Source organism: Dermacentor variabilis, chromosome 9, assembly GCF_050947875.1.
Source record: "Dermacentor variabilis isolate Ectoservices chromosome 9, ASM5094787v1, whole genome shotgun sequence".
NCBI classification, from domain to species: Eukaryota; Metazoa; Arthropoda; class Arachnida; order Ixodida; family Ixodidae; genus Dermacentor; species Dermacentor variabilis.
This window is the reverse complement of record NC_134576.1, coordinates 91,136,876-91,160,993: the sequence shown is the minus strand read 5'-3', so window position 1 is coordinate 91,160,993 and position 24,118 is coordinate 91,136,876. Positions and strand designations below refer to the sequence as shown.

At 45.4% G+C, this 24,118-nt stretch overlaps 1 protein-coding gene and 1 pseudogene across 5 annotated transcripts; one reads left to right on the top strand and one right to left on the bottom strand.

Annotated features, from left to right (window-relative positions):
• The window catches only part of LOC142558437 (uncharacterized), a 113,790-nt pseudogene that overhangs the window by 19,118 nt on the left and 70,554 nt on the right, over positions 1-24,118 (top strand).
• On the bottom strand, positions 1,277-22,752 carry LOC142557116 (uncharacterized). 5 transcript variants are annotated; one of them, XR_012822714.1, is made up of 5 exons: positions 22,662-22,752; positions 16,087-16,155; positions 15,941-15,970; positions 15,247-15,340; positions 1,277-1,859 (listed from the first exon to the last, which is right to left on the bottom strand). XR_012822714.1 is itself a non-coding variant. In XM_075668732.1 (5 exons), exons 1-4 carry the CDS (start codon positions 22,551-22,553, stop codon positions 15,293-15,295), a joined length of 324 nt encoding a protein of 107 aa, XP_075524847.1. In that variant the 5' UTR covers positions 22,554-22,654; the 3' UTR covers positions 1,277-1,859; positions 15,247-15,292. The 5 variants fall into 5 exon arrangements, 2 of the variants coding, with proteins under 2 accessions (XP_075524847.1, XP_075524848.1); XR_012822712.1 differs by lacking the exon at positions 22,662-22,752 and adding an exon at positions 22,377-22,654 and having other exon boundaries at positions 16,049-16,155; XM_075668732.1 differs by lacking the exon at positions 22,662-22,752 and adding an exon at positions 22,377-22,654.

Here is a 24,118-nt window from a genome sequence, read left to right as displayed (position 1 = left end):
TGTGTTTGCTGTGTCCATGCATCTTGTAAAGAGCTGGAAGCAGTGTGTGTGGCTTCCTCGACCATTTCTTGAAGTTTTCTAACAAAAAGTGTAATGCTGCATTCTCTATATGTAAATTGTTGGAACCAAGCCATATAAGCTTATTCTTTCTATCTAGCTTCACACTTGTATGGAAGGAAACAGCAAGAGCTGCAGATAGAATGGCGACACCCTTCACAACGTAGTCATGGGGTATATGTGTATCGTGTACATGTCAGTGTGTGATGGGTGTAGCCAGGCTTGCATTGTGACCGTGTACTCAAGTTGTACCTTGAGTACCATGATGTCCTGCATGATCTTGTAGCTGGATATTTGACATAGTAAGCTACTTTTGAATTATGCTCCCTTTTTTCTGGTCTTAAAAATTGCATAGCCATAGCTGTCCATGAGAGGAAATTTTGCTGTTGCCTCTTAAAACACAATAATTTGATTAGTGATCTGCAAACAAAAGTAACAGTTGTTATGTGTGTTCTTTCCTCATTTGAACATTGGCCCTGTATGTGTTATGTGTTTTGGGACTTTAAGTATAGTAATACATTTTTTATTGTATATTATGTCCCAATTGTGAATTTGGTTCCTTGTACTGCATTTATTTTTATGTTTAGTAACACTGGCATTCTTTAATTGTCATTACTTTAGTACTGCAATGTGTGCCTAGTATCACTTTTTCTCTTTTACTGTTTGAAAAACCTGTATTGTTTACTTTAGTGAACATATTTCATATGCCGCTTTTGTATAAAGTTGTGATGAATATATGCTTCTTATTAAAAGTGGCGATTGTCATATGCTTCATTTCTGCCTGTATTGTAGAGCTGTTATAGAACCAGAATTAGGCTTATCTAGCAGGTATTTATGTAGAGCTTCGTACTCTCTCCTAATGCTTTTTGGCGAGTCTTGATCGCGTTACCATGAGTTTGCTCCCTTCTGGTCCTTTCCCCTTGATCGCATGGGAAGACAGTGCTCGTCAAGCCACCATTGTTCTCAACTCACCCTTGCACGCTTTCTCTCAAAGAAATGCATACAGCCTGCGGGGCCTGATAGGATCTTATCACACTTGGACCTTATATAGAACATGATGCTCCTCCGCCTTGAGAGGTGCATTCACAAGCAGCCACTTGTAATTCTACCATTTGACTATCTGCATCCGTGGAAGTTTATATTTACTGTCTTGGTATACCTTTGCTGCTGCAGAAATTTCATCATATTCAAGTGTATAAGCACACTTTGTTGCATCGAGGTTTTAAATACATGGTGTTCTATAGACAAGAAGATATAAAAGGTGAAATACTTTGATATATTGAGAATTTAATTATACTGAAATTAGTTATATCGAGGCTTGTCTGTACTTCTATGCCAAAAAATTATGTGATGTTTTGTTTAATACGCAACTACATTATGCCGTATGTTACATACATGTAACATACCACTTTCACCACTTAGCCATAACATCAAAATTGCATGCCTGAGTCAACCTCAATGTGTAACCACCAGAAGTTTGTTGCTTGCAGTGAGGTTTTTTTATATATACCAGGACGTGTAGATTGTAGGTAGTAGTCTGATGCTACATCCTGTGCTGCAACAGTTCACTGTTGCCGCCACAGTAATACATGGATTAGGTTGTGACATACTTTGCCAAGAAGCGTGGCAATCCTCCTTGATTGCCAAGTGCAAACCTCTAGCTCCATCAAGCACTGACATATTGTTTGCAACATTTTCCTGCGCTCTCTGTGACTTCGAAGATTCCTCGCTTCCAGGGCCCCAGGAGCAGTACCAGTCACTCGTGTCCTTGCATGCCCGTTTTCATTCTTGCTGGCTGTGACCTACGTGACCAAGAGCAAGCAGCACATGACAGGACACCTGCGCAGCCACACAGGCGAGCAGCCCTACCAGTGCCATCTGTGCATGGACACATTCGCAGCATCTGCACAGGCACACGCGAGATTGTCCCTTTCCCGTGTGCACTGAAGCATGTCCTTACGGAAGGATAGACTCTTGATCTACATGTCCCATCACACAGGGGCCTTAGAAGTGAGGGGCTTGCAGGGTTGGTTTTTTTGTCAGTCGATTGGTTGAATTTTTTATAGCAGTAGGTGATTTCCAAACTGCATAGAGAAGCTTTCAGCTGCCTCATTCATACTTTTTTGTAATATTACCGAAATGAAAGTTGACTACGGCATATATTTTTTCACGAAAGTTACAGACTTATGGAATTTTTACACGAATTGACTGGAAAAAAAATTTACCTTGCCGGTTGCAAAGTTAATATCACAGAATGTAGTGCTGTAGATAAAACTGCTAGAAGTCAAGGCTGCCAAAAGCACTAAATAGTAGACTACAAGTAAAAATCATAGGTCTGAAGACAAACCTTGCATTACCCATTTTCTTTCCGTCTTCCTTCAAAAACTTTAGTTGTTTCACTTCTGAGAATTTGTGATAGTTTTTTTTGGCAGACAGGGAACAGTAACCAGGCTTTAACATTCTTTCGTTGTGAAATAGTTTGTTAGCTTTTAATATTCAAACATAACTATAAGTCTTCTCCAAATAAGAATACGAATGCTTAGTGCATAATATTTGCCCACCCCTAGTTAGTATAAGTTACCAGTAACTGGCTCATTGCTTTGTAATAAACACATGCAGTAGTCAATATGCACTTAAAGGGGCTCTGAAACGATTTTGACGATTTTGTAGAAACGTACTGAATCAATAGAGTAGGTCCTTCTGATCATTAATTGACGCATCTAAGTGCTCCACGTAAAGCATGTAATTTATTGTAAGGTTTTAAAAATTGTACATCGCTGCTGATTGCAGCACACTGCTCGGCAGAATTTTCAGCCGCCCCTGCCCATATGACTTAAATCACCCAATTGACGTCAGTAGGGCGAGCTATCCGATTGGCTGCCCATGCAGGCGCGTAATCGATAATTTTTCCATCTTTATGGTGAACAAATTATGTTCGTAATAGTTGAAATGTTAGTTAATTTGTTTGTATAAAAAGAAAGTAAGAGAAAGAGAATGCACAAGAACTTCTCACTACACTTAAGCACTTCTGGCACACAGCAAGCGTCGTCTACTTGTGTTACAACATGCTCCATTTTGATGAGAGCTCAGCGGTCAGAGTCGGTCTCAGTGTATTCGCGAGCACTATGATTCGACTTTGTTGCATTGTGGACTGCAAACGTGGCAACTGGCAATATGTCAAGCTGCGACATCGTGTCCCTCTGCAAGGCAGCAGACTAGTGGACTGGCTGCAGCGCATCTGATTGTCGCTATCTGATTGGCGCCAGAATTTGCGCGTTTGCGGCCGTCCCTTTACACTGGAGGATTACTACCACAATAGCATTTCGCGAGTCTGGCATTCGGGTAAATGCAAGCGAGGGGACAGAGCCTGGCCGCTTGACCTTGCTGCTTCATGGGATGAGCAGAAGCACAAACGTGAATGGAGGGATGGTTGGAAGGTAGGAGCGTCCCCTTTGAAACGGGGTGATGACAGTGGCCACCATTTTTGTTTACCTGTGTTGTGTGTTATTAAGATTCGCCGTTTTCTTTAAATACATCTTCCTACCCTTTTAACCTTATGTCATCTCTCTGCTTTTGAGCCGCCAATCCTCCAATCGCCTTTTGCTAATTTCCACCGCATATTTATTTACATGGCTATTGTTATCTCTGAACCCAAGGCCTCAGGAAGCGTGACTGTGCCCGCATCGACATTGGGATGGATACCGTCACATTTTAGTATAAGGTGTTCTATTGTTTCTACAGATTTACCACACAGTACATGTGTCTTCTTCTTCATTAAATTTCTTTTTATAGCTCCGCGTTCTAAGATATCCTGACCTAGCTTCAAAGAGCAGCGCGCTGCCTCTCGAGTTATTATAAAACGCTTCCTTCCTGATCTGCTGTTTCTAGTATCGATATAGTTCCACACTATGCTTCTTTTCCATTGAATTTATCCAATTTTTACCTTCCGCATTTTTAACCTGTCGTTTAATGCTTTGTCTTTCTTTGTCCTCGTGTCTGGCATACTTGCTGGTTAGCTTCCTAGTTCTTTTCCGCCATTGTGAGTCAACGCTCTTTCTGTATAGGTATTTAAATACCTTAGCTGCCCACCTGTTATCGTCCAATTTCCTCAGGCGGTTTTCGTATAGGATATTACTCTGAGCTTCCCGCGCTTCGAACGATACCCAGCCCATATCCCCCTGTACTGCTTCGTTGGTGGTTTTCCTGTGGGCACCTAGTGCTAATCTTCCAACAGCTCTCTGATTTACTTCTAGTCTTGACTGAACCTCTGCCCTTAAACACAGGACCGCATTCCCGAAAGTAAGCCCTGGCACCATTACTCCCTTCCAAATATCTCTCAGTACCTCATACGTGTTGTACCCCCACAATGCCCTATGTTTCATTATCCCGGCATCTCTTAGCCCTTTTGCGATGAGAGACTGTTCGTGCTTTTCTGTATACATCGGCCCTTTGTTTATCCATACCCCGAGATATTTGTATTCAGCCACTCTGGGTATTTCATGGCCTTGTATTGTAAGCTCCTGATCAGTCGTATCATTGAAAAACATCCCACCGTACTTAGCTGCACTAAAACTGAAACCTAAACTGTCTTCATCTCCACAGTAATTAACCAGAGTTTGCAAATCTTCCAGGCTATCTGCTAACAGTACAATATTGTCCGCATGCATTAAACCCGGTAGTCGTTGCTCAACAACCTTTCCGCCTAATCTGTACGACAGATTATACCCTAGATTGCTTCCTTGTAACCTTTTTTCCATACTTATCATATAAAGAATGAACAGCAGCGGCGATAGAGGACAGCCTTGCCTTAATCCTTTGTGTACCTCGACAGTTGTTGTACTCTTAATTCCTTCCCATGTTATTTCAACATTACTTTCTCAATATATTTCCTGTAGAAAATCAATTACGTCATGACCGATACCTTCATCTTTTGATATGTTCCACAGGAGTTCCCTGTTCACGTTGTCGTATGCACCACTTATGTCCAGGAAGGCTAAACACTGGAGACAAGGCAGTGGGGGAATATGGCATAGGCACTAGGAATAGCAGGGGAGAGTTATTAGTAGAGTTTGCGGAACAGAATAATATGAGGATAATGAATACCTTCTTCCGCAAGCGGGACAGCCGAAAGTGGACCTGGAGGAGCCCGAACGGCGAGACTAGAAATGACATAGACTTCATACTCTGCGCTAACCCTGGCATCATACAAGATGTGGACGTGCTCGGCAAGGTGCGCTGCAGTGACCACAGGATGGTAAGAACTTGAATTAGCCTAGACCTGAGGAGGGAACAGAAGAAACTGGTACATAAGAAGCCGATTAATGAGTTAGCGGTAAGAGGGTAGAGGAATTCCAGATCAAGCTACAGAACAGGTATTCGGCTTTAACTCAGGAAGAGGACCTTAGTGTTGAAGCAATGAAGGACAATCTTGTGGGCATCATTAAGGAGTGTGCAATGGAAGTTGGGGGTAACTCCGTTAGGCAGGATACCAGCAAACTATCCCAGGAGACTAAAGATCTGATCAAGAAACGACAATGTACGAAAGCATCTAACCCTGCAGCTAGAATAGAACTGGCAGAACTTTTGAAGTTAATCAACAAGCGTAAGACAGCTGACATAAGGAAGTACAATATGGATAGAATTGAACATCCTCTCAGGAACGGAGGAAGCCTAAAAACAGTGAAGAAGAAACTAGGAATTGGCAAGAATCAGATGTATGCGTTAAGAGACAAAGCCGGCAATATCATTATTAATATGGATGAGATAGTTCAAGTGGCTGAGGAGTTCTATAGAGATTTTTACAGTACCAGTGGCACCCACGACAATAATGGAAGAGAAAATAGTCTAGAGGAATTCTAAATCCCAAAGGTATCGCTGGAAGAAGTAAAGAAAGCCTTGGGAGATATGCAAAGGGGGAAGGCAGCTGGGGAGGATCAGATAACAGCAGATTTGTTGAAGGATGGTGGACAGATTGTTCTAGAGAAACTGGCCACCCTGTATACGCAATGCCTCATGAACTCGAGCGTACCGGAATCTTGGAAGAACGCTAACATAATCCTAATCCATAAGAAAGGGGATGCCAAAGACTTGAAAAATTATAGACCAATCAGCTTACTGTCCGTTGCCTACAAACTATTTACTAAGGTAATCGCAGATAGAATCAGGAACACCCTAGACTTCTGTCAAGCAAAGGACCAGGCAGGATTCCGTAAAGGCTACTCAACAATAGATCATATTCACACTATCAATCAGGTGATAGAGAAATGTGCGGAATATAACCAACCCTTATATATAGCTTTCATTGATTACGAGAAAGCGTTTGATTCTGTCGAAACCTCAGCAGTCATGGAGGCATTACGGTATCAGGGTGTAGACGAGCCATATGTAAAAATACTGAAAGATATATATAGCGGCTCCACAGCCACCGTAGTCCTCCATAAAGCAAGCAACAAAATCCCAATAAAGAAAGGCGTCAGGCAGGGAGATACAATATCTCCGAAGCTATTCACAGCGTGTTTACAGGAGGTATTCAGAGACCTGGATGGGGAAGAATTGGGGATAAAAGTTAATGGAGAATACCTTAGTAACTTGCGATTCGCTGATGATATTGCCTTGCTTAGTAACTCAGGGGACCAATTGCAATGCATGCTCACTGACCTGGAGAGGCAAAGCAGAAGAGTGGGTCTAAAAATTAATATGCAGAAAACTAAAGTAATGCTTAACAGTCTCGGAAGAGAACAGCAATTTACAATAGGCAGCGAGGCACTGGAAGTCATAAGGGTATACATCTACTTAGGGCAGGTAGTGACGGCGGATCCGGATCATGAGACGGAAATAATCAGAAGAATAAGAATGGGCTGGGGTGCGTTTGGCAGGCATTTTCAGATCATGAACAGCAGGTTGCCATTATCCCTCAAGAGAAAAGTATATAACAGCTGTGTCTTACCAGTACTCACCTACGGGGCAGAAACCTGGAGGCTTACGAAAAGGGTTCTACTCAAATTGAGGACGACGCAACGAGCTATGGAAAGAAGAATGATAGGTGTAACGTTAAGGGATAAGAAAAGAGCAGATTGGGTGAGGGAACAAACGCGAGTTAATGACATCTTAGTTGAAATCAAGAAAAAGAAATGGGCATGGGCAGGACATGTAATGAGGAGGGAAGATAACCGATAGTCATTAAGGGTTACGGACTGGATCCCAAGGGAAGGGAAGCGTAGCAGGGGGCGGCAGAAAGTTAGGTGGGCGGATGAGATTAAGAAGTTTGCAGGCACGGCATGGCCACAATTAGTACACGACCGGGGTTGTTGGAGAAGCATGGGAGAGGTCTTTGCCCTGCAGTGGGCGTAACCAGGCTGATGATGATGATCTTCCATCTTAGCTATTCCTATGCACTGGGTAAGCATGAACAGGCTATCATCTAAGCGCCTACTACTTCTGAACCCGTTCTGAAGTTTTCCGAGTATTCTATTACTTTCTGCCCATGATTGCATTTTTAATTTGACCACCTGCATCATCAGCCTATATATAACTGATGTTATCATAATTGGTAGGAAGGATTTTATGTTCTTCTTATCACCTTTCCCTTTATAAATCAAATGCATTCTACTCTGTTTCCAGCTGCACGGAATCTGCTTATTTGTTATGACTGCCTCCAATGCTTTTATCAGCGTTTCCTTGCTTCTTGGGCCAAGTTCATTAATTAACTTGATTGGAATTTCGTCTATCCCTGCGGACGTGCATTTTGGGACATTTGCTTCCACCTTTTTCCAGTTAAGATTGGTCAGTTCTAAACTGTTTTCTATTGTGCTATCCTGTGTTGCTCCTTCATTTGGGGCGATTACCCTATCGTCTTTCCTAAATGACTCTGCTATAACTGAACCAATGTAGTTCACAGCATCATCTCCCTCTAAACAATTTCCCTTGGCATCGTGAATCTGTTCCTGCTTTCTGTTATTCGCTTTACCCAGCCAGCTTATATGGTTCCAGAATTTTCTTGACACCCCTTTAGTTGCATCGCGAACTTCAGCCAGCCAGTGATTAGAGGACTGCTTTATTTTAGCCTGGACGAGCACCTGCACTTGTTGTTTCTTTTGTCGATAAGATTCCCATTTTTGGCCTATTTCCTCTTCAGATAACTGATTTCCTCTTCCTCTTCAGAATGATCTGCACAGTGCAGCCACCTGGTGGCACAGCTCTCAACCAAACACAGTAGCAGTAACGAAGTGTATCCTTCTTTACTGCTGGTGTAAATTTTTCGCAGGAGCGTAATCATTAACATGCTGTTTTTGTAAATGTTTAAAATGTTTTACACTTGGTTAGAGAAATATTAGCTCTTTGTTTGGCTGGTTAAGCTCTGCGCGAACAGGTGGATGGACCGTGCAGACGGATCAGGCCGCTCACGTATGTCTACGCTAAAGTTGCTTCATCAGCTTGAGTTTATTCCTCCACCAATCCTTCGAAAGTTCCAGCCCACCTGTGGTTACCGGAATACCAGACACGTTCAACGCTGCAACAGAATGCTCGCAACGCATGCTGCTTCGATAGCTCTCGCTTGTGGTCGACTGCTAAGCAGCTGCCTGAGAGGTTGGAAAGGCTTCCCGTGCTCGCTCCTAGAGAACCGGAAGTAGACGACACGACGTGCCATCAAAGACGCAAGCCAGTGAAGGCGGAGCTTAGCCCCGATCATTCGTCAAATGAGTTGAGGAGAAAATGCATGGCTATGGAGGAGGGTAACTTGTAATCGTCCGTGACTCTCTTAATATGAGACGCTTCACACAAATTGTGGTGCGAATGAACTTCAGCTGTACCCTACGCGTCTACAAAATTTGTCTGAACCGTTTCAGGGGCCCTTTAACAGTCCTTGTAAGTGAAATTATATAATATACTTAATAATTATATAATATACATATATAGTATGCTTATGCATGTGTAGTAGTATGTTGAGTACAATTTGGCCACGAGAGCTAATGGGTGGCATAGTGATTTATGTGCAAGCAAAGTTGAGCTTGCTTGTAATGTCTGTGCTTTGTTTTGCTTCTCAATAATGGTACCAGTGTGATACATATTTAATGACCGGGATGAATTGATGTGATTGGACAGTTTGCACTAGTCGGTCCATCTGATACTCTTCCAAATGTTTGTTTATAGCATAACATGTGCAGTGAAATTATAACCTGAATATTTGGAAGCACCTCTTATTCTATGGCTTACCTCTCATCAAAGGTAACTCATATGCTTGTTGAAAGGGTAATTTTTAATTTATTTCAAGATCACCAGCTTACTTGCTGTTCATGAAGTTGAATGAGTGTCTTAATTTTATTTTGCTTGTCTATAACTGCATTTCTCAAAAGTTGAATATGTGGTAAAAGATGTCATTGGAAGATTAGGGCCTCTTTTCACAAAACTTCTTGCTTGGAGCATTCTCTAAATTGCTGGATTTGGGCACCTGCTAATCATGATAGTGATCAGCATAGTAATTAAATGATTGCCCTAGGAATGGGCTGCACAGACACCACTTAAAGGGACCCTGAAACAATTTTGACGATCTTGTACAAGCAAACCTTAGGAGGTTCTAACCATTAAGTGATACATTTAAGTGCTCTGCAAAAAGCATGCAATTTATTATAAGGTTTTGAAAATGTGCATTGCTGCTGATCGCAGCCACACTGCTTCCCTGAGTTTTCAGCCATCCCCTTACAGTTAACATAGTTAATGCAATTGACTTCAGTTGGGTGAGCTATTCGATTGGCTACCCAAGTTGCGTCATCGATAATTTTTCCAACTTCATGCTGAACATGGGTTGTTCGTAATCATTGGAATGTTGGTTATTTTTTTCTATAAACAGTGATTGAAGTGCTGTTCTAATTGCTCTAGACTGTTCCAAAAGAGAAATGCTGTAACATGCTGCTCCAAATTGTCATTTTTGGTAATAGCTGCTCAATTCCTAACCTAAAATGTTGTTGGGAAAATTAAGATGAGAAACTTAAACCATGTGGCCAACCAGTGAGCCCAAAAGGAACCAAAAACAAGCTGTATACTATCATTTTGTGGTGTGTAACTTATGATCTCCTTTGGCTGGCCACCCGGATTTTTCCCTGTTGCTTTTTTAAGTGGATTGTTAATGATAACATGCAGCAGGTTTTTAAATGACATGATTGCCCAAACTGAACTCTTTCATCTAATTCTTAAAACCACATTGTCAAATTTCTCTTATCCCACGAGTTTCATATTTTTGTATAGGGACATTTACAACAAAATTATTATATTATAATACTGCAGCTGTGGATTATGAATGGGTGTGCTCTTGTAGTCCGACAACAAGCATTGATATGCATGAATGCACTGTATTTTTTAAGTACCTGTGGCAGCTGATCAAGGAACTGGTTTTACGATGTGTGCATTCTCTAGCAGGTGGCAAAAGCATTAGAAGTACCTGAGCATTCTGAATAAATGTCTTATGATGTTCCATAATGTGTGTTCATCTCAAAAAATGATATTGACATCTGATTAAGCCTCTAAAATCTGCTACTTAATATTGCCACTCACTTTCGGAGGAAAAGCCGGAGAAGATGTCGACGAGTGGCTCACAAACCATCGAAGGGTGCGCCGTTCTAACGGTTGGAACTCGACCGCACAGTTGTCCAATGTTGTGTTTTCCCTTACCGACACAGCGCTCGTCTGGCATGAGAATCACGAAGACACACTCACTTCATGGGAGCTTTTCGTTGAGGAGCTCAGAGCGTGTTTTGGAGGCTCTAGCGCAAAAAAGAAACGCGCTGAACAGACGCTTTCGCAAAAAGCTCAGATTCCCAGCGAGACCTGTACGATTTATATTGAAGAAGTGCTGAAACTGTGTAAGATAGTCAACTCTCAAATGTCCGAAGATGACAAGGTTGGACATTTGTTGAAAGGAATAGCCGAAGACGTCTCAAATTTTTTGATCGGCAAGGAAAGCTTGGATTCTGTGTCTGACGTCATTCACCACTGCAGGACCTTTCAGATGCTGAAGATGCGATGGATAACACCGAAGTTTGGTCGCCTGGCTAATGTCACAATGGTGGCAAGTGTAGACCCGAGCTCGTGTGTTGACCTTCCATCAACAATACGGCAGATTGTTCGCGAAGAGTTGCTCCATCGGGAAGAGATGTACCGTTGCACACCCGGCATCACTGGTACATACTTACCACACGAGATGAGAAACACGGCCGTTTCGACCGCATGGCAACCCACGGTTCACTCAGCGACCGTCGAGTATAGGGCTACCCCACAAACAAGAGGGACCATAAGCTATCAAGATCATGACTACGACCCTGCTGGCTATGCAGTCGACAGCAACATGCGTGACTGCATGGAAGAACATCGAAATTTGCGGCATTTGCCGGAGTGTTTCCAATGCGGTGTCGCGGGCCACATAACGAGGTTTTGCAATCGTCGCCCAACAACGTGGAATGGTAGATCGGGGTCTTCAACAAGGACCACACCTACTATGAGGACAACTCAACAGCCGTACACCACCTCTTGGTCAGCTGGCGTCCGTCCCGGCAACGATTACTGGCAGAGAAGCTTTCAGAGCCGCTCGCCGGCATCTGACAGGAGTTTGACGCCACCGCCAACTTCTCGTGCACCTCATTTACGTCAATCTCCATCGCCAGTGCGCCGCTCCTCCTCGCCTTCACGACCGGAAAACTAGCCAGCGCGGCCGATGGGGGTGAGGTCGCTCGACACGTGCTGTCGACAGAAATGCCCCCTACAGTTGCTATGATAAAGAACAAAGTGCATGTCCTTGTTGATGGTATTCCTACAATGGCTTTAGTGGATACCGGGGCAACTGTATCCGTAATGAGTCTCGGTTTTAAATGTCGGTTAGGGCGCAAAGTTGTATTTCCGTGGGACCAGGCTGCAACGTTTTGTGGAGTGAGCGGTGAGTCGTTGCGCCCTGTTTGTGTGGGCACTGCTGAAGTGTCCCTGGCTGGTGGAGTTTTCGCGACGGAGTTTGTAGTTATCCCCCGATCGACGCACGAAGTGATTTTGGGCATCGACTTTTTGTGGCAGTGTGGTGCGACCGTTGATTGTCGCACGGGGGAAGTTCGCGTCAATGGCCATGTTTCGTCCGGGCTCTTAGAGGAGACTTGCAGTCAAGGTGAACTTTGTGTGTCTGCAGATACTGTTGTGCCTGCGTCCACGTCTGTGTGCGTGCCGGTTGTATGTCGTGGTGAAGTTCCAGACAGTTTCGATGCCTCCGTAGAGCCATTGCATCTAAATTATGTGAAGAAGAACGTTTTTGTCCCTCATTGTGTGGTATCCATCGGCAACGGGCGTGCTGGCTTAAGGACGGCCAACTGCTTGGCAGAACCCGTCCTGCTTCCAGACGGCTTGAAACTCGCCTACTTTACAGAATACAAGTCTTCGTCCATAGCCGTACTAACAGACCCGCCGTGTGAATCTGCTGACCTTCGCCACGTCTCAGACAAAAAGCATCTGTCTACGATAAACAAGTCGCTCAGCACAAGGGAGCGCCATACCTTGGTGGATACGCTGTCTAAGCATCTGTCAGTGTTTGACTTTGCGCAGCCGGACAAAGCGTTCTCGATTCCTGAGTCACGAACGCGCCATACTATCGATACGGGATCTGCGCGCCCAATCAGGCAAAAGCCTTATCGCGTGTCGCCTAACGAGCGCAAAATAATCGGTGAACAAGTGAGTGACATGATGAAAAATGGGATAATACAAGAGTCCTCGAGTCCTTGGGCAGCTCTGCTCATACTTGTCAGAAAGAAAGACGGTAACCGGAGATTTTGCGTCGAGTCGATTATCGAAGATTAAACGCCGTGACTAAGAAGGATGTCTACCCGCTGCCCTGGATTGATGATGCAATTGATTGCCTTCATTCGGCCTCTTATTTTTCTTCAGTGGACCTGCGCTCAGGATATTGGCTAATCCCGATACACCCGGCAGACAAGGAGAAAACAGCATTCATAACCCCGGATGGATTATTCAAATTCAATGTGCTGCCATTTGGGTTGTGCAACGCTCCAGCAACCTTTGAAAGGTTCATGGACACCATTCTGCATGGGTTAAAATGGGACATCTGTATGTGCTATCTTGACGACGTTGTTATATTCGGGCGCACATTCAATGAGCACAATACGCGCCTGGATACTGTCCTCGACTGCATCAAAAACACTGGCCTGGTTCTGAATTCCAAGAAATGTAACTTTGGTGATCATCAAACCCTTGTGCTGGGTCATCTTGTTGACAAAGACAGTATCCGGCCTGATCCCCTCAAGACGGCAGCTGTTGAGGCATTCAGTGCACCGCAGTCAGTGAAGCAACTTCGTAGTTTTCTGGGTCTTTGCTCTTACTTTCGTCGATTTATTCCTGGTTTTGCTGACGTCGCTTATCCTCCGACAAATCTGCTACACAAGGACGCACGGCTTGAGTGGACACCCGAGTGCGAGTCTGCATTTCGTCAGTTGAAGTTCCTGCTGACCTCCCGACCTATTCTTCGCCACTTCAATCCTACTGCGCAGACAGAAATCCACACAGGTGCTAGTGGCGTTGGTCTAGGTGCCGTCTTGGCCAACGTTATGACGACCGTCAGCATGTGATTGCTTATGCAAGCTGCTCATTAAGCAAACCTGAACGAAATTACACGGTGACAGAGCAAGAATGCCTCGCTGTAATCTTTGCAGTTCAGCTATTTCGCTCGTACTTGTACAGACGCCCATTCCTAGTCGTCACAGACCACCATTCCTTTACCCCGCACCTCCACCGATTTGTTACTAGCACAGGGAAAAGGGGTTTATTTAGGCGTGCGAGAGCAGGAACGGCAGGCTACGAACAACAGGAATGGCCGCTGCACAGTCTTTGTTTTTCTCTTCTCTTCTCTTCTCTTCTAGATCCCCGCGTCCCTTTTACACGCTTGGACGTAACAATATTTTGAGGACATTTTACTGCAAGTTAAAAAGTTATTGAATGTTGTTTCATATCACTTACCGACTTTAAGTTTAAAAATAAACGTATACAGTAACTAACGGCGAGTGCATGTATTTTTGCAGCCTTCTTTTTTTTTTGCTTTTGCATTGCTTACTTAAAGGTAACTTTTCAGATTATCATACTGTAAGTACAAGGTAAGTAAAAAATAATTTGTTTTTCAAGCATGCAAAATACATTTTTGCTGCTTGTAACACACCTAAGTAAAAAAACAAAAAGAAAGGAGAAGAGAAGGAAAAGGCTAGAACTGCTAGAGAGGGGGCAGTACTGAACAAAACAATAAGACTAGATGAATTTGGTCTAGCATATGAAAACAAGTGCTTCTTGAAAAACAAGTGCAAACGTAGCATGACTTCTTCAAGAATAGATGAGAAAGCAGAATACCCGCAGCTGTTTCGCATTGGCCATGGTGTTGCACAGTGCTAAGCACTAAAGCCCTTCCAACTGCATGCCAGCGCCGCTTTTGCTAATTAGCACCAACCTTTGATGTGCGCCGCTGTTTCCTGATTCATCGCTCATACCAGTTCTGCTTCTGCAATTTCTGCTTCCGGTGTTTTCATTTCTGGTTGTTCCGCTTCTGAGATTTCTGGTTCCTGAATTTTCGCTTTTTGCATGCTTCCACCTAAACGTAGAAGTTGGGACTACGCAAGTTCTGCTTGATGCCGGAAGCTAGGGGGGTGAGCGAGGGAGAAGCGTGGAGGACGAGGGTAGGTTGGTGGTACTTGACCTGGTCGGTTAAAACGTGTATCGAGGGGCTTTATTAAGCACGAAGAGTTGGAGTTCAATTCCCAGCCATGATAATTACATTTTGTGGGGGAGTGGAATGCAAAAACACCTGTGTACCATGCTTTGGGTGCATATTAATTAACTCTAGGCAGTCATATTAGTCCAGAGTACTCATCTATGGGGCCTTCCGTAACCTGCTATTCATTTTGAAAATGACGAACTCCGTAATTTATTGTAAAACAAGCAGAATATTTTGTCTGCTGGAAGTACACAGTGTTTGATCTTGACCATGAAAATTATAATTTCTTTATTACATACTGCAGAATCAAGTTACAAGCAGGGTAGGCATAAGAAATACTATAAACATAATAACAAAGCTAATTACCAACCAGTTAGCAAACAACCAAAGCGACATGTATAATGTACAGTCTAAACAATTACTATCATAATGGAGGAGGAGGAAATAACCTTATTGTGTGGCCTGCGAGTTGGTGGGGAGGGCCAAAGGCCCCGCCTAGGTGACAGCCAGTAGTTCTTGGGTCCTGGCGGCATCCTCGGCCCCCTGGACGGCCCATATCATAATGGTGTGAGAAAAAAAAAGACTGTTTAAGTTATTCATCTTCGAAAAATATGGATTTAGCATATGCTAACGGTGGTGTCGCATGTGCCTGGTCATAAAGGAGGCATTTCAGTTTGTGAAGGGTTGAAGGCTAGCTTTTGGTAATTAGTTGATGGAGAAATTAATATTGAAAGTCTTTTAACGGTGGCAAAACTAATCTGGAGCTCCTCACTACAGCACACCTCATAATCAGATTGTGATTTTGGCACGTAATACCACAGAAATTATGATAACCATGTTTCAGGCGAACAAATGTTTTTAGAGTTTATTAGTTCTGATGGCGAGTCAAATGTCGAGATTTTTGTTGTACACAAACCGGACAGCTTGTCTTTAAATTTGTTGACTCTATATGCTAGATTGAGTGTAAGGGTCCCGGACCATGCAGGTATACTCTAACTTTGGCCAAATAGTTGTGACATAGGCTAGTTGTTTGGCATTAGAAGTTGTTTTTGTTAGTTTATATTCAAAAATATGCAGCGTGCAAAACGCAGAAGCACATTAGTTGCTAGTGTGAACATTCCAGGATAGATTCCTAGTCCTTACCTCTGTGACTAGTCTTATGCCAACCATACCCTGAAAAAGCCGAGATGAATTACACCATTACAGAGAACGAATGCTTAGCCATCATTTGGGCAATGGGCAAGTCTCAACCTTATCTCTATGGCTGTCCTTTCAGCATCCTCACTAACCATCACACCCTTTGTTGGCTCTCCTCCTTGAAAGACGTGTTGGGCCAGCTCAGCCGTTGGGCACTTCACCTGCAGGAATATGACATTCATGTCACTGCTGGCTGCTATTGACATGTCCTCCGAGCAATGCAAGGACCCATCGCTTGCCCTGCTGCTCGACTACTTTGCCGCTCGATCGGTCGTTCCTTCAATGTAGATGCTCGTCAACGTTGAAGGAACGACTGAACGTTGCTTGTCAACGTTCAACGTAGATGTTCGCTCGTCACATGCGTTCTGATATCTGCGTCGTACTTCCATGCCGGCCCTCAAAGCGACCACACCAGCATCTTAAAAACCTTCACAAGGCTGTGTCAACGATATTACTGACGTGGAATGTACCGGTTTGTCCAGCAGTACGTTTGATCATGAATTGCCTGCCACAAAGCAAGACCCCTCCACAGCACCCTCCTGGCCCACTACAGCTGCTACTGCGTCCTCCTCGACCATTAAACCTCATCGCATCGACCTCCTATGGCCCACTCCCCGATACTCTGAAGATTGCCACCAGCTCGCTTGTTTACTGAACAGCGCGGATCAGGGGTGTCAGAAGACAAAACATGACAAAGCGCCCATGCCGGTGTCCTAAAACCCTCATAAGGCTGCATCAACGATATTATTGGCGTGGAATATATCAGTTTGTGCAGCAGTATGTTCGATCATGCGCCGCTTGCCAAACAAATCAATACTCCCCCAGTGCACTCTACTGGCCCACTACAGCCGCTACCGTGCCCTGCTCAACCCTTCGACCGCGTAGGCATCGACCTCTATGGCCCGCTCCCATACAGCAGATGTGGAAACCGCTGGATTATTGTTGGCGTCGATCACCTGACGCGCTACGCCGAGACCACGGCTCTTCCCGCCGCGACTGCGCGCAACGTTGCGATGTTCATTCTTTGCAACTTTGTCCTTCGCCACAGTGCTCCTCAAGAGCTACTCAGCAATAGGGGTCGTGTCTTCTTGTCAGAAGCGATACAATCCCTCCTTCGCGAGTGCCAGATCATTCACCAGAAGTCGACCGCGTATCACCCCCAAATGAGCGGTCTCATGGAGCACCGTGCTCCCATTCGTTACTTTCACGTATAACACCGTGACACAAGCGAGCACTGGTTTTTCATCTTTTTTTGTCTTGTATGGGCGTGAGCCTTTGTGTCCTCTGGATACTATCCTGCCCTACCGACCTGACGCTTCCGAGTGCACAACTACTTCAGAAGTCACCCGATATGCTGAAGATTGCCACCAGCCGGCTCATTCCTTGACCAGCGAAGATCAGAGGCGTCAGAAGAAAAGACTAGTCATCAGGCCACGCCCACCTTCCCTGCTGGTTCCCTTGTTTGGTTATATGGATACCGCTTCACACGCCTGGCCTTTCTTCTAAACTACTTCCGCGGTACCACAATCCGTACCGGAACATCGACACCTTCTCCCCTGTGAACTATATCATTGAGCCTGTCACACTATTGCCGGACCTTCATTGTCGAGGAAGCGAGACAGTGCATGTTAGCCGGCTGAAGCCTTATTTCAACCCCCTCATCTCCTTTGCTCCCTGAATCGCCAGGATGGCTCCGTTTCACACCCGGTGCCAATGCAATGAAGCAAACGTGCCTTGTGTTTCCGACAGCAGCGCGGAGACGACAACGACCCGCGCTATGATTTGCGGGAGAGCTCGGGCTGTTCGCTGCTGCTAGGCTGCTGTTTATCTACTGCTTCTCACCTTTAATTAAACATCATTACACAGGATAGATTCCTGCTCCTTACCTCTGTAATTAGTCACTATATTTATGGGCAAAGAGTGTAGTTTGTAAGTGTGCAAAAGCCTTCTTGCAAGATGTAGGGACAAATACGCTGTATTCGTCCCCATTCCCCATTGTTTGCACCAGTGAGAATATTAGTGAAACCTGTGTTGGGAGGTCATCCCAGTTGCTAACAAGTTATCTTGTGCAACGAAATATAATCGTCTGTGAACAACCTTATTTGGACACATGGTTTAATTACATTGATAATAGCATTAACATATATTATAAAAAAAAACTAAAAAAAACCCAACTCAGGGTGACTGTTGACGCTAATGCATTTGCATTGAATCAATATAGCGACACAATGTATAGTGCCACTATCGAAACGAGGTATGTATGAGGTACGTACTGCAATGGGACACCGCTTTCGCTCTTCCGTGGCAAACATATGGGTGCATTTCAGTTTTTATTTAGCTAGTCCTTCGCTGCACTCCTGCAGCTTGCAACATAGTAATTTACCGTAGTCAGGTTAGTTATAAACTCTTTTTGCAGAAGGCAGTATCTAAAAAAGAAAACTACTTCGTAATAGTTTTAATAAATAGAAAAAGCCCGCAGAAGCGTTAAAAGGCGATATACAAAGGACGATGGACGAAATTCAGAAGGAGTGTTTCTCCAACATCTTTTGTCACTCAGAATGACAGCGTGACAGAAATACCTAATTTGCATTGAAAAAATGTCTCGGATATGTGCTTCTATGACTGATGCTAGATGACCATGAGTAAAATCTGCAGACAAATAAAGATGAATTTTCTTGCATATGACAGGCGATTCCAGACCATGCATGGTGCCTCACTTACTGTATTCTCCCGATGCTAATGCACACGTTGGTTTCTTCACAAAAATCAGTCCGTAGGAAGAAATGTTAATATGAGGGATCGCCAGCTCTTTGGGCACAGGCGCCAGTAAGAGCGGACATGAGAGAGAAAATCTGGGGGCTTTTGCTCCTTGAATATGACTCTGCCTAGGCACTACGGAGGAGGTTTTTATGTAGGTGTTTGTCCCTAGGCGTGCCGGCGTTGCGGAGTGGGGTCATGTAGGGTCGTTTGTTTACGCTCGGATGCATAGCTGGCTGCTGGCACTGACGGCCGATTTGGTGACCGCTGTGTCTCGCACCTGTGGCGCTCGATCGTGCTAATTAAATCGTGGCGGATCATAGCTTTCTCGCGCCTTACGGCAATGTACCTTATAAATAAGATCACAGATGTTTCTGTGGGAGCAGTAGCGACTGTAGTAGAGCCCGGGCGGCATACATTGCATCTAGAAGGCAGAGCACGTTAGCAACCATGGTTGAATGCAAGTAGGTGAAAGGCCGCCGGTGACGATGACTGACTCGGCACCAGCGCCGCAGGCGCGAGAAAGTCTGCCCGACGTACCTTCAGAGGCGAAGTTCTGTCTGATGTTGCAGAAGTCGCGGGGTGCGGTATTGCTGAACTAGCGTCATAACTTGGCGGCTGGATGTAATTATATTTACTCAATCGTCTTTGTTAATTGTAACAAAGTATTTCGCACTATTGGCAGCGCCTGCAGGACACCAAAGCTAGAGCCCGGACTGGCCGGTTCATGGCTCGCAGAGGCCTGCGCGTGCCAGCTAGGGGTGTATAAGATCAGCTGTCCACTATCGCGGACAGCCAATTTTTTGTGCGAACACCCCCTGCCACACTGCGGCCACCGCGGCCCCAACCCAGGTGCGGGCCGCCCTGCTTCCAGCTTTTATACCCGGGTATAAAAGCTGGAAACCCTTGGGTTCCCTAAATATCCTGCGCCGCCTGCTTTATTATAACCTCAAGTGCTCTCGTGAGACATCCGTTTGCCGATTACATATGTGCCCTCCCAGAGCAGTGCTTGTAAAAAATTCAATGTATCGTCGCGACGAAAAAAGCGACCATATACACCACCAGTCAGAACCTTGCCCCTTCAGACACATCACAAAATGGGGCGTCCGTGCCCACTGCCATCACCGCGCGGGCAGCCAGCGGCGGAGCCTATCTAGGGGACAAACGCATACAACACGCGCTAAGCAACGTCTTCCGTATTGGCGGCGAGGAGTTACGGAGTCGCCATCTATCGGAAGCGCCTCGCTGGCGTAGTATGAGCTAGGGATCACACGGCGCGCTCCTCATAAGTTTTGCTGTCAGCGCTCACTGAAAACACCACGCGCGAGCTCTCCCGGACATTTCTGTAAGTACTTTCGAAACGAGAGAAGTTTTTTACTGTCTAAATAATAAGCTTGGGCAAACTGAAAGCGCACAATCGTTTTCAGACGCTATCTCTTTACCGAATACGTACAGTAAGCGCCAATCCGCGCGGTCGCCGCGATGGAGTCTCCCGAACCGGCTTCTTGCGTGAAAGGTAGGTATATGCTGAGAGCAAACTATGTGAAATATGTTCTTATAGTGTTTGTATAACTAAATGGAGCGTAATAGAACGAAGCCTCAATGCACGATCGCGCAGATTCTCAGCGACCGACTGCGCGTCTGCATGCTTGTCCGCGCACTGTTTCGCTTTCGCCGCGTGCGCATTTTCGCTCAGTGCCATGAGCTTCAGGCCGCAGAATACGAGCATTTGACAGTATACAAGCAACCATTGTTGCGTGGGCGCTATCAGAGCTGTTCAAAAATAATTTTGTTGTAGTGACTTCGACGCCTATATCGGGGACTGTGATGTGCCGTCGCGACGATTCAATCTTTTTTTTTCTTCTAAATTCTTGCACGTTTCAATATTATTGCTCGAGTTGCATCGCACTGTATGTTTATCGGTGTTCTCAGCGTGTGATTTCCCGCTGCTTCTTTTTTGTAATCCAGTCCATTAATTCATAACACAAACATGACCATATGCCGTGCTTTTTTAAATGGGCTTCTTACCGCTGCCTTAAATTTCCACTCCACTGAACTTGCCAGTATCTATATCATCGACAAGTTCATAGACCAAACCGTCATGTCATTAGTCGGGCAGCGGACTCGAACGAGCGTCTCAGTGCGCGTTTTCAGAACATCGCAGACCGGGCGCCGTAGCAGAAATCTTCCTCGCGTCTGTGCTTGCTGCATAACCGAGTTGTAGCCGATGATTCTTTGCTGGTTTTATGTTTCGCGAGCCAAGCTTCACGCAGCTTCTTCTCCTGCGGCTACGCGTGAATAAGGCTGACACCGGCCTCCGTTACGTGCGTCCGGCCCTGCGCCACCGAGCAGTAGCCTACCATGTTGCGCGCCTTCAAAGGCAGCCACTACCTATTGTAGTGCTTTAAAGCGTTGTAAAGCAGACACTCGAAGCGGGAAAATTTCACCACTAAATGAGGACCGCAGCGTACGAGGGAATTTAAACTCGTTTTCAGCTCGCTTCGGCGCTCCCGAAGCAGCCGACGCGGCCGCTATGTCCACGTGATCCCTCCTAGCACGTCACGCCGACGGTGGCGCCAGCTTTTCCAGTGGTGGAGCTCGAGGCCAATATCCGTAGTGTCTATAGGCCACAGTAGGCAGAGTCATATTGGAGGCGAGGACTTGAGTCGCCACCTGTCTGAATTGCGCCTCCCTTGCGTAGTATGAGGGATCACGCGGCACGGATCCTCATAGGTTTCGCTTAAGGCCCTCAATTAAAATTACACGCGGCAGCCCTCCTGGACATTTATGTAAGTATACTCTCAAAACGATGGAAGTTTATGACTGTCGATATAATAATCTCGGGCAAACTGAAAGCCCAGAATCGTTTACAGATGCGATCTCTTTACCGAACATACATACAGTGAACGCCACTGCGCGGGTCGCCGCGGATGCATGGAGTCTCCCGATCGAGCCGGCTTCTTGCATGAAAGGTAGGCAAACGCTAGCTGAGAGTAAACTATAGGTGAAATATGTGCTTGTAATGGGCTGCCTGTATAACTATGGAGCATAACAGAATGAAGCCTCAACGCAGCGACCGACTGCGGGTCTGCATGCATGTGCGCGCACAATGTTTCGCTTTCGCTGCGAGCGCGCTTTCGCGCCGTGCCGTGAGCTTTAGGTCGCAGCATATGGGCATTTTACAGTACGCAGGCAACCACTGTTGCGTGGACGCTATCAGAACTGTTAAAGAATAATTTTGTTATAGATCGAGACTTCGACGCCTACGGCACGACTGTGATATGTGCCGTCGCGACGATGAATCAATCTTCTTTTGTATTCTAAAATCTTCGACATTTCAATATTATTTCTCAAGTCGCACGTACTGTATGTTTATCGGTCTTCTCAGCGTGCGCTTTCCCTCTGCTTCTTTTTCGTAATATCCAATGGATTAATTCATAATACATTGCAAACATGACCATATATGCCATGCATTCTTTTAATGTGCGTCTTACCGCTCCATTTCCGTTCCAGTGAACTTGCCAGTATCTAGCATCAACAAGTTCATAGACCAAACCGTCATAACATTAGCCGGGAAGTGGGCGCGGGCGAGCGTCACAGTGCGCGTTTTCTGCTAGCTGCTCACCGAACATCGCAGTCCCGGCGCCGTAGCAGAAATCTTCCTCGCGTCTGTGCTTGCTGCATACCCGAGTTGTAGCCGATGGCTGTCTGCCGGTTCTAAGTTTCGCGAGCCAAGCTTCACGCAGCTCCTTGTCCTGCGGCTACGTGTGACACCGCGGGCTCCGTAGCGTACGTCCGGCATGAACACTCAGCAGTAGCCTACCATGCTGCACGCCTCCAAAGGCAGCCACTACCTATTATAGTACTTTCAAATGTTGTCACGCAGACACCCAAGGCGGAAAAGCCTCACCACTTATTCAGATCCGCAGTGCAGGTTGGACTTTAAACTTTCGTTTTCAACTCGCTTCGGCCCTTCCGAAGCAGCCGACGCGGCCGCTGTGTTCACGTGATCTCTCATGTCACGTCATGCCGACGGTTGCGCCAGCTTTCTCTATATTTATCTCTCTCTCTCACACACATAGAGTTTCTCACTATTACCTAGAGGGAAATCTGGCGCTGCTGCGCTGTGGTATGCATGGGAATGCCGGTATGTTGTGACTTCGGATTGACATCGTTCTCGGAGAGACAGGACTCCTTGAAGACGCGCCTGGCAAGTACCGTTCCGTCTGTCACAATGATTCAATTTCTACTAAAACAGCGCGTAAAAAGCTATTTTAGCTTTATTATTACGCGAAAATATGTTTTGTTTAACTATGAAAACTTGCTATTGCGTGTACGACTATATGTTACGTAAAAAATATCAGTGGGCCGCTAAAGTTGGAGAACAGACGACAAGGTTCGCGCTCGCTCTGAAATAGTTGGTCGTCTGTTCTTGCTTTTCTTCGCTTGATCATGCATTGTGGGTGAGTAAAGATGTAATATGCGTGAATGGAAACATTTCATTAGGATTTTACTTTGAGAGCGCGTTATTTATGTAGCCATATCCACGTTTTAGACGAAGCCTCTTACAACACCAGCCAACACGAGCCTCGCAGACACATATACCGTCATTCCCATGACGGCACGGTGCCCCCTTAAGAAACTCCCATAGACGGTGGCGCCAGATTTCCCTCTAGGTATTATAGTGAGAAACTCTATGCTCACACACACACACACACCAGTGATGGAGCTCGAGTGTGAGAAACTCTGGCAAAAGCGCTCAGATTTTCTCTCTCGCGCCGTTAAAGGCAAAAACTGGCGATCCCTCAAATGAACGTCTCGTGTCCGCAGGTTCCCGCGCGTCACTACTAAATACGAAACCGAAATCGTATTCGCTTTGTTGTCAGCAGCCGTCAGTGCATCGTGTAGACCGTCAGTGCCGTCAGTGCATCGCGGGACGTAACGTTTCCGGTTGTTTTGTCGAATGTTGCACGTGTTGTACGCGACGCCGCTACAGGGCGCCAGTTTTATTTTAAAACTTGTCACAAAAGAAGGGTTTGAGATATTCAGCAGGTGACAACACGTATTTCACTTTCCGGATACTTGTGCGCGTAGCTGAAAGCATTCGCCAAGTGCTTAGTTGAGGTGCGGCCGACAACTCCGGTCGCAACGACTGCGGAAGCGTTGCAAAAAGTACGGACAACGACGTATTGTGCATCGTTGCTGAGTGTCGGACAATGTGTGAATATTGAAGGTAACGTATGATCGTTTCATTTTTCATTTTAGTGATTGCAATAATCAGTGGCATGCTTCGCATTTCTTATGAAAAGTAGGGTGCGCGTTAGATTTTGGTTCACATTATTTTCTAATTTTGTAATAATCCACGGC

Bases quoted from the DNA above. Each gene is read 5' to 3' on its own strand.
- LOC142557116 (XM_075668732.1), bottom strand. From the start codon at position 22,553: ATGCCGGACGTACGCTACGGAGCCCGCGGTGTCACACGTAGCCGCAGG. The intron at 16,156-22,376 runs GTGAGCAGCTAG...ATATTCCTGCAG, and splicing joins CGCCGGGACTGCGATGTTCG to GTGAAGTGCCCAACGGCTGA. The intron at 15,341-15,940 runs GTAAGGACTAGG...TGGGCCGTCCAG, and splicing joins GCATAAGACTAGTCACAGAG to GGGGCCGAGGATGCCGCCAG.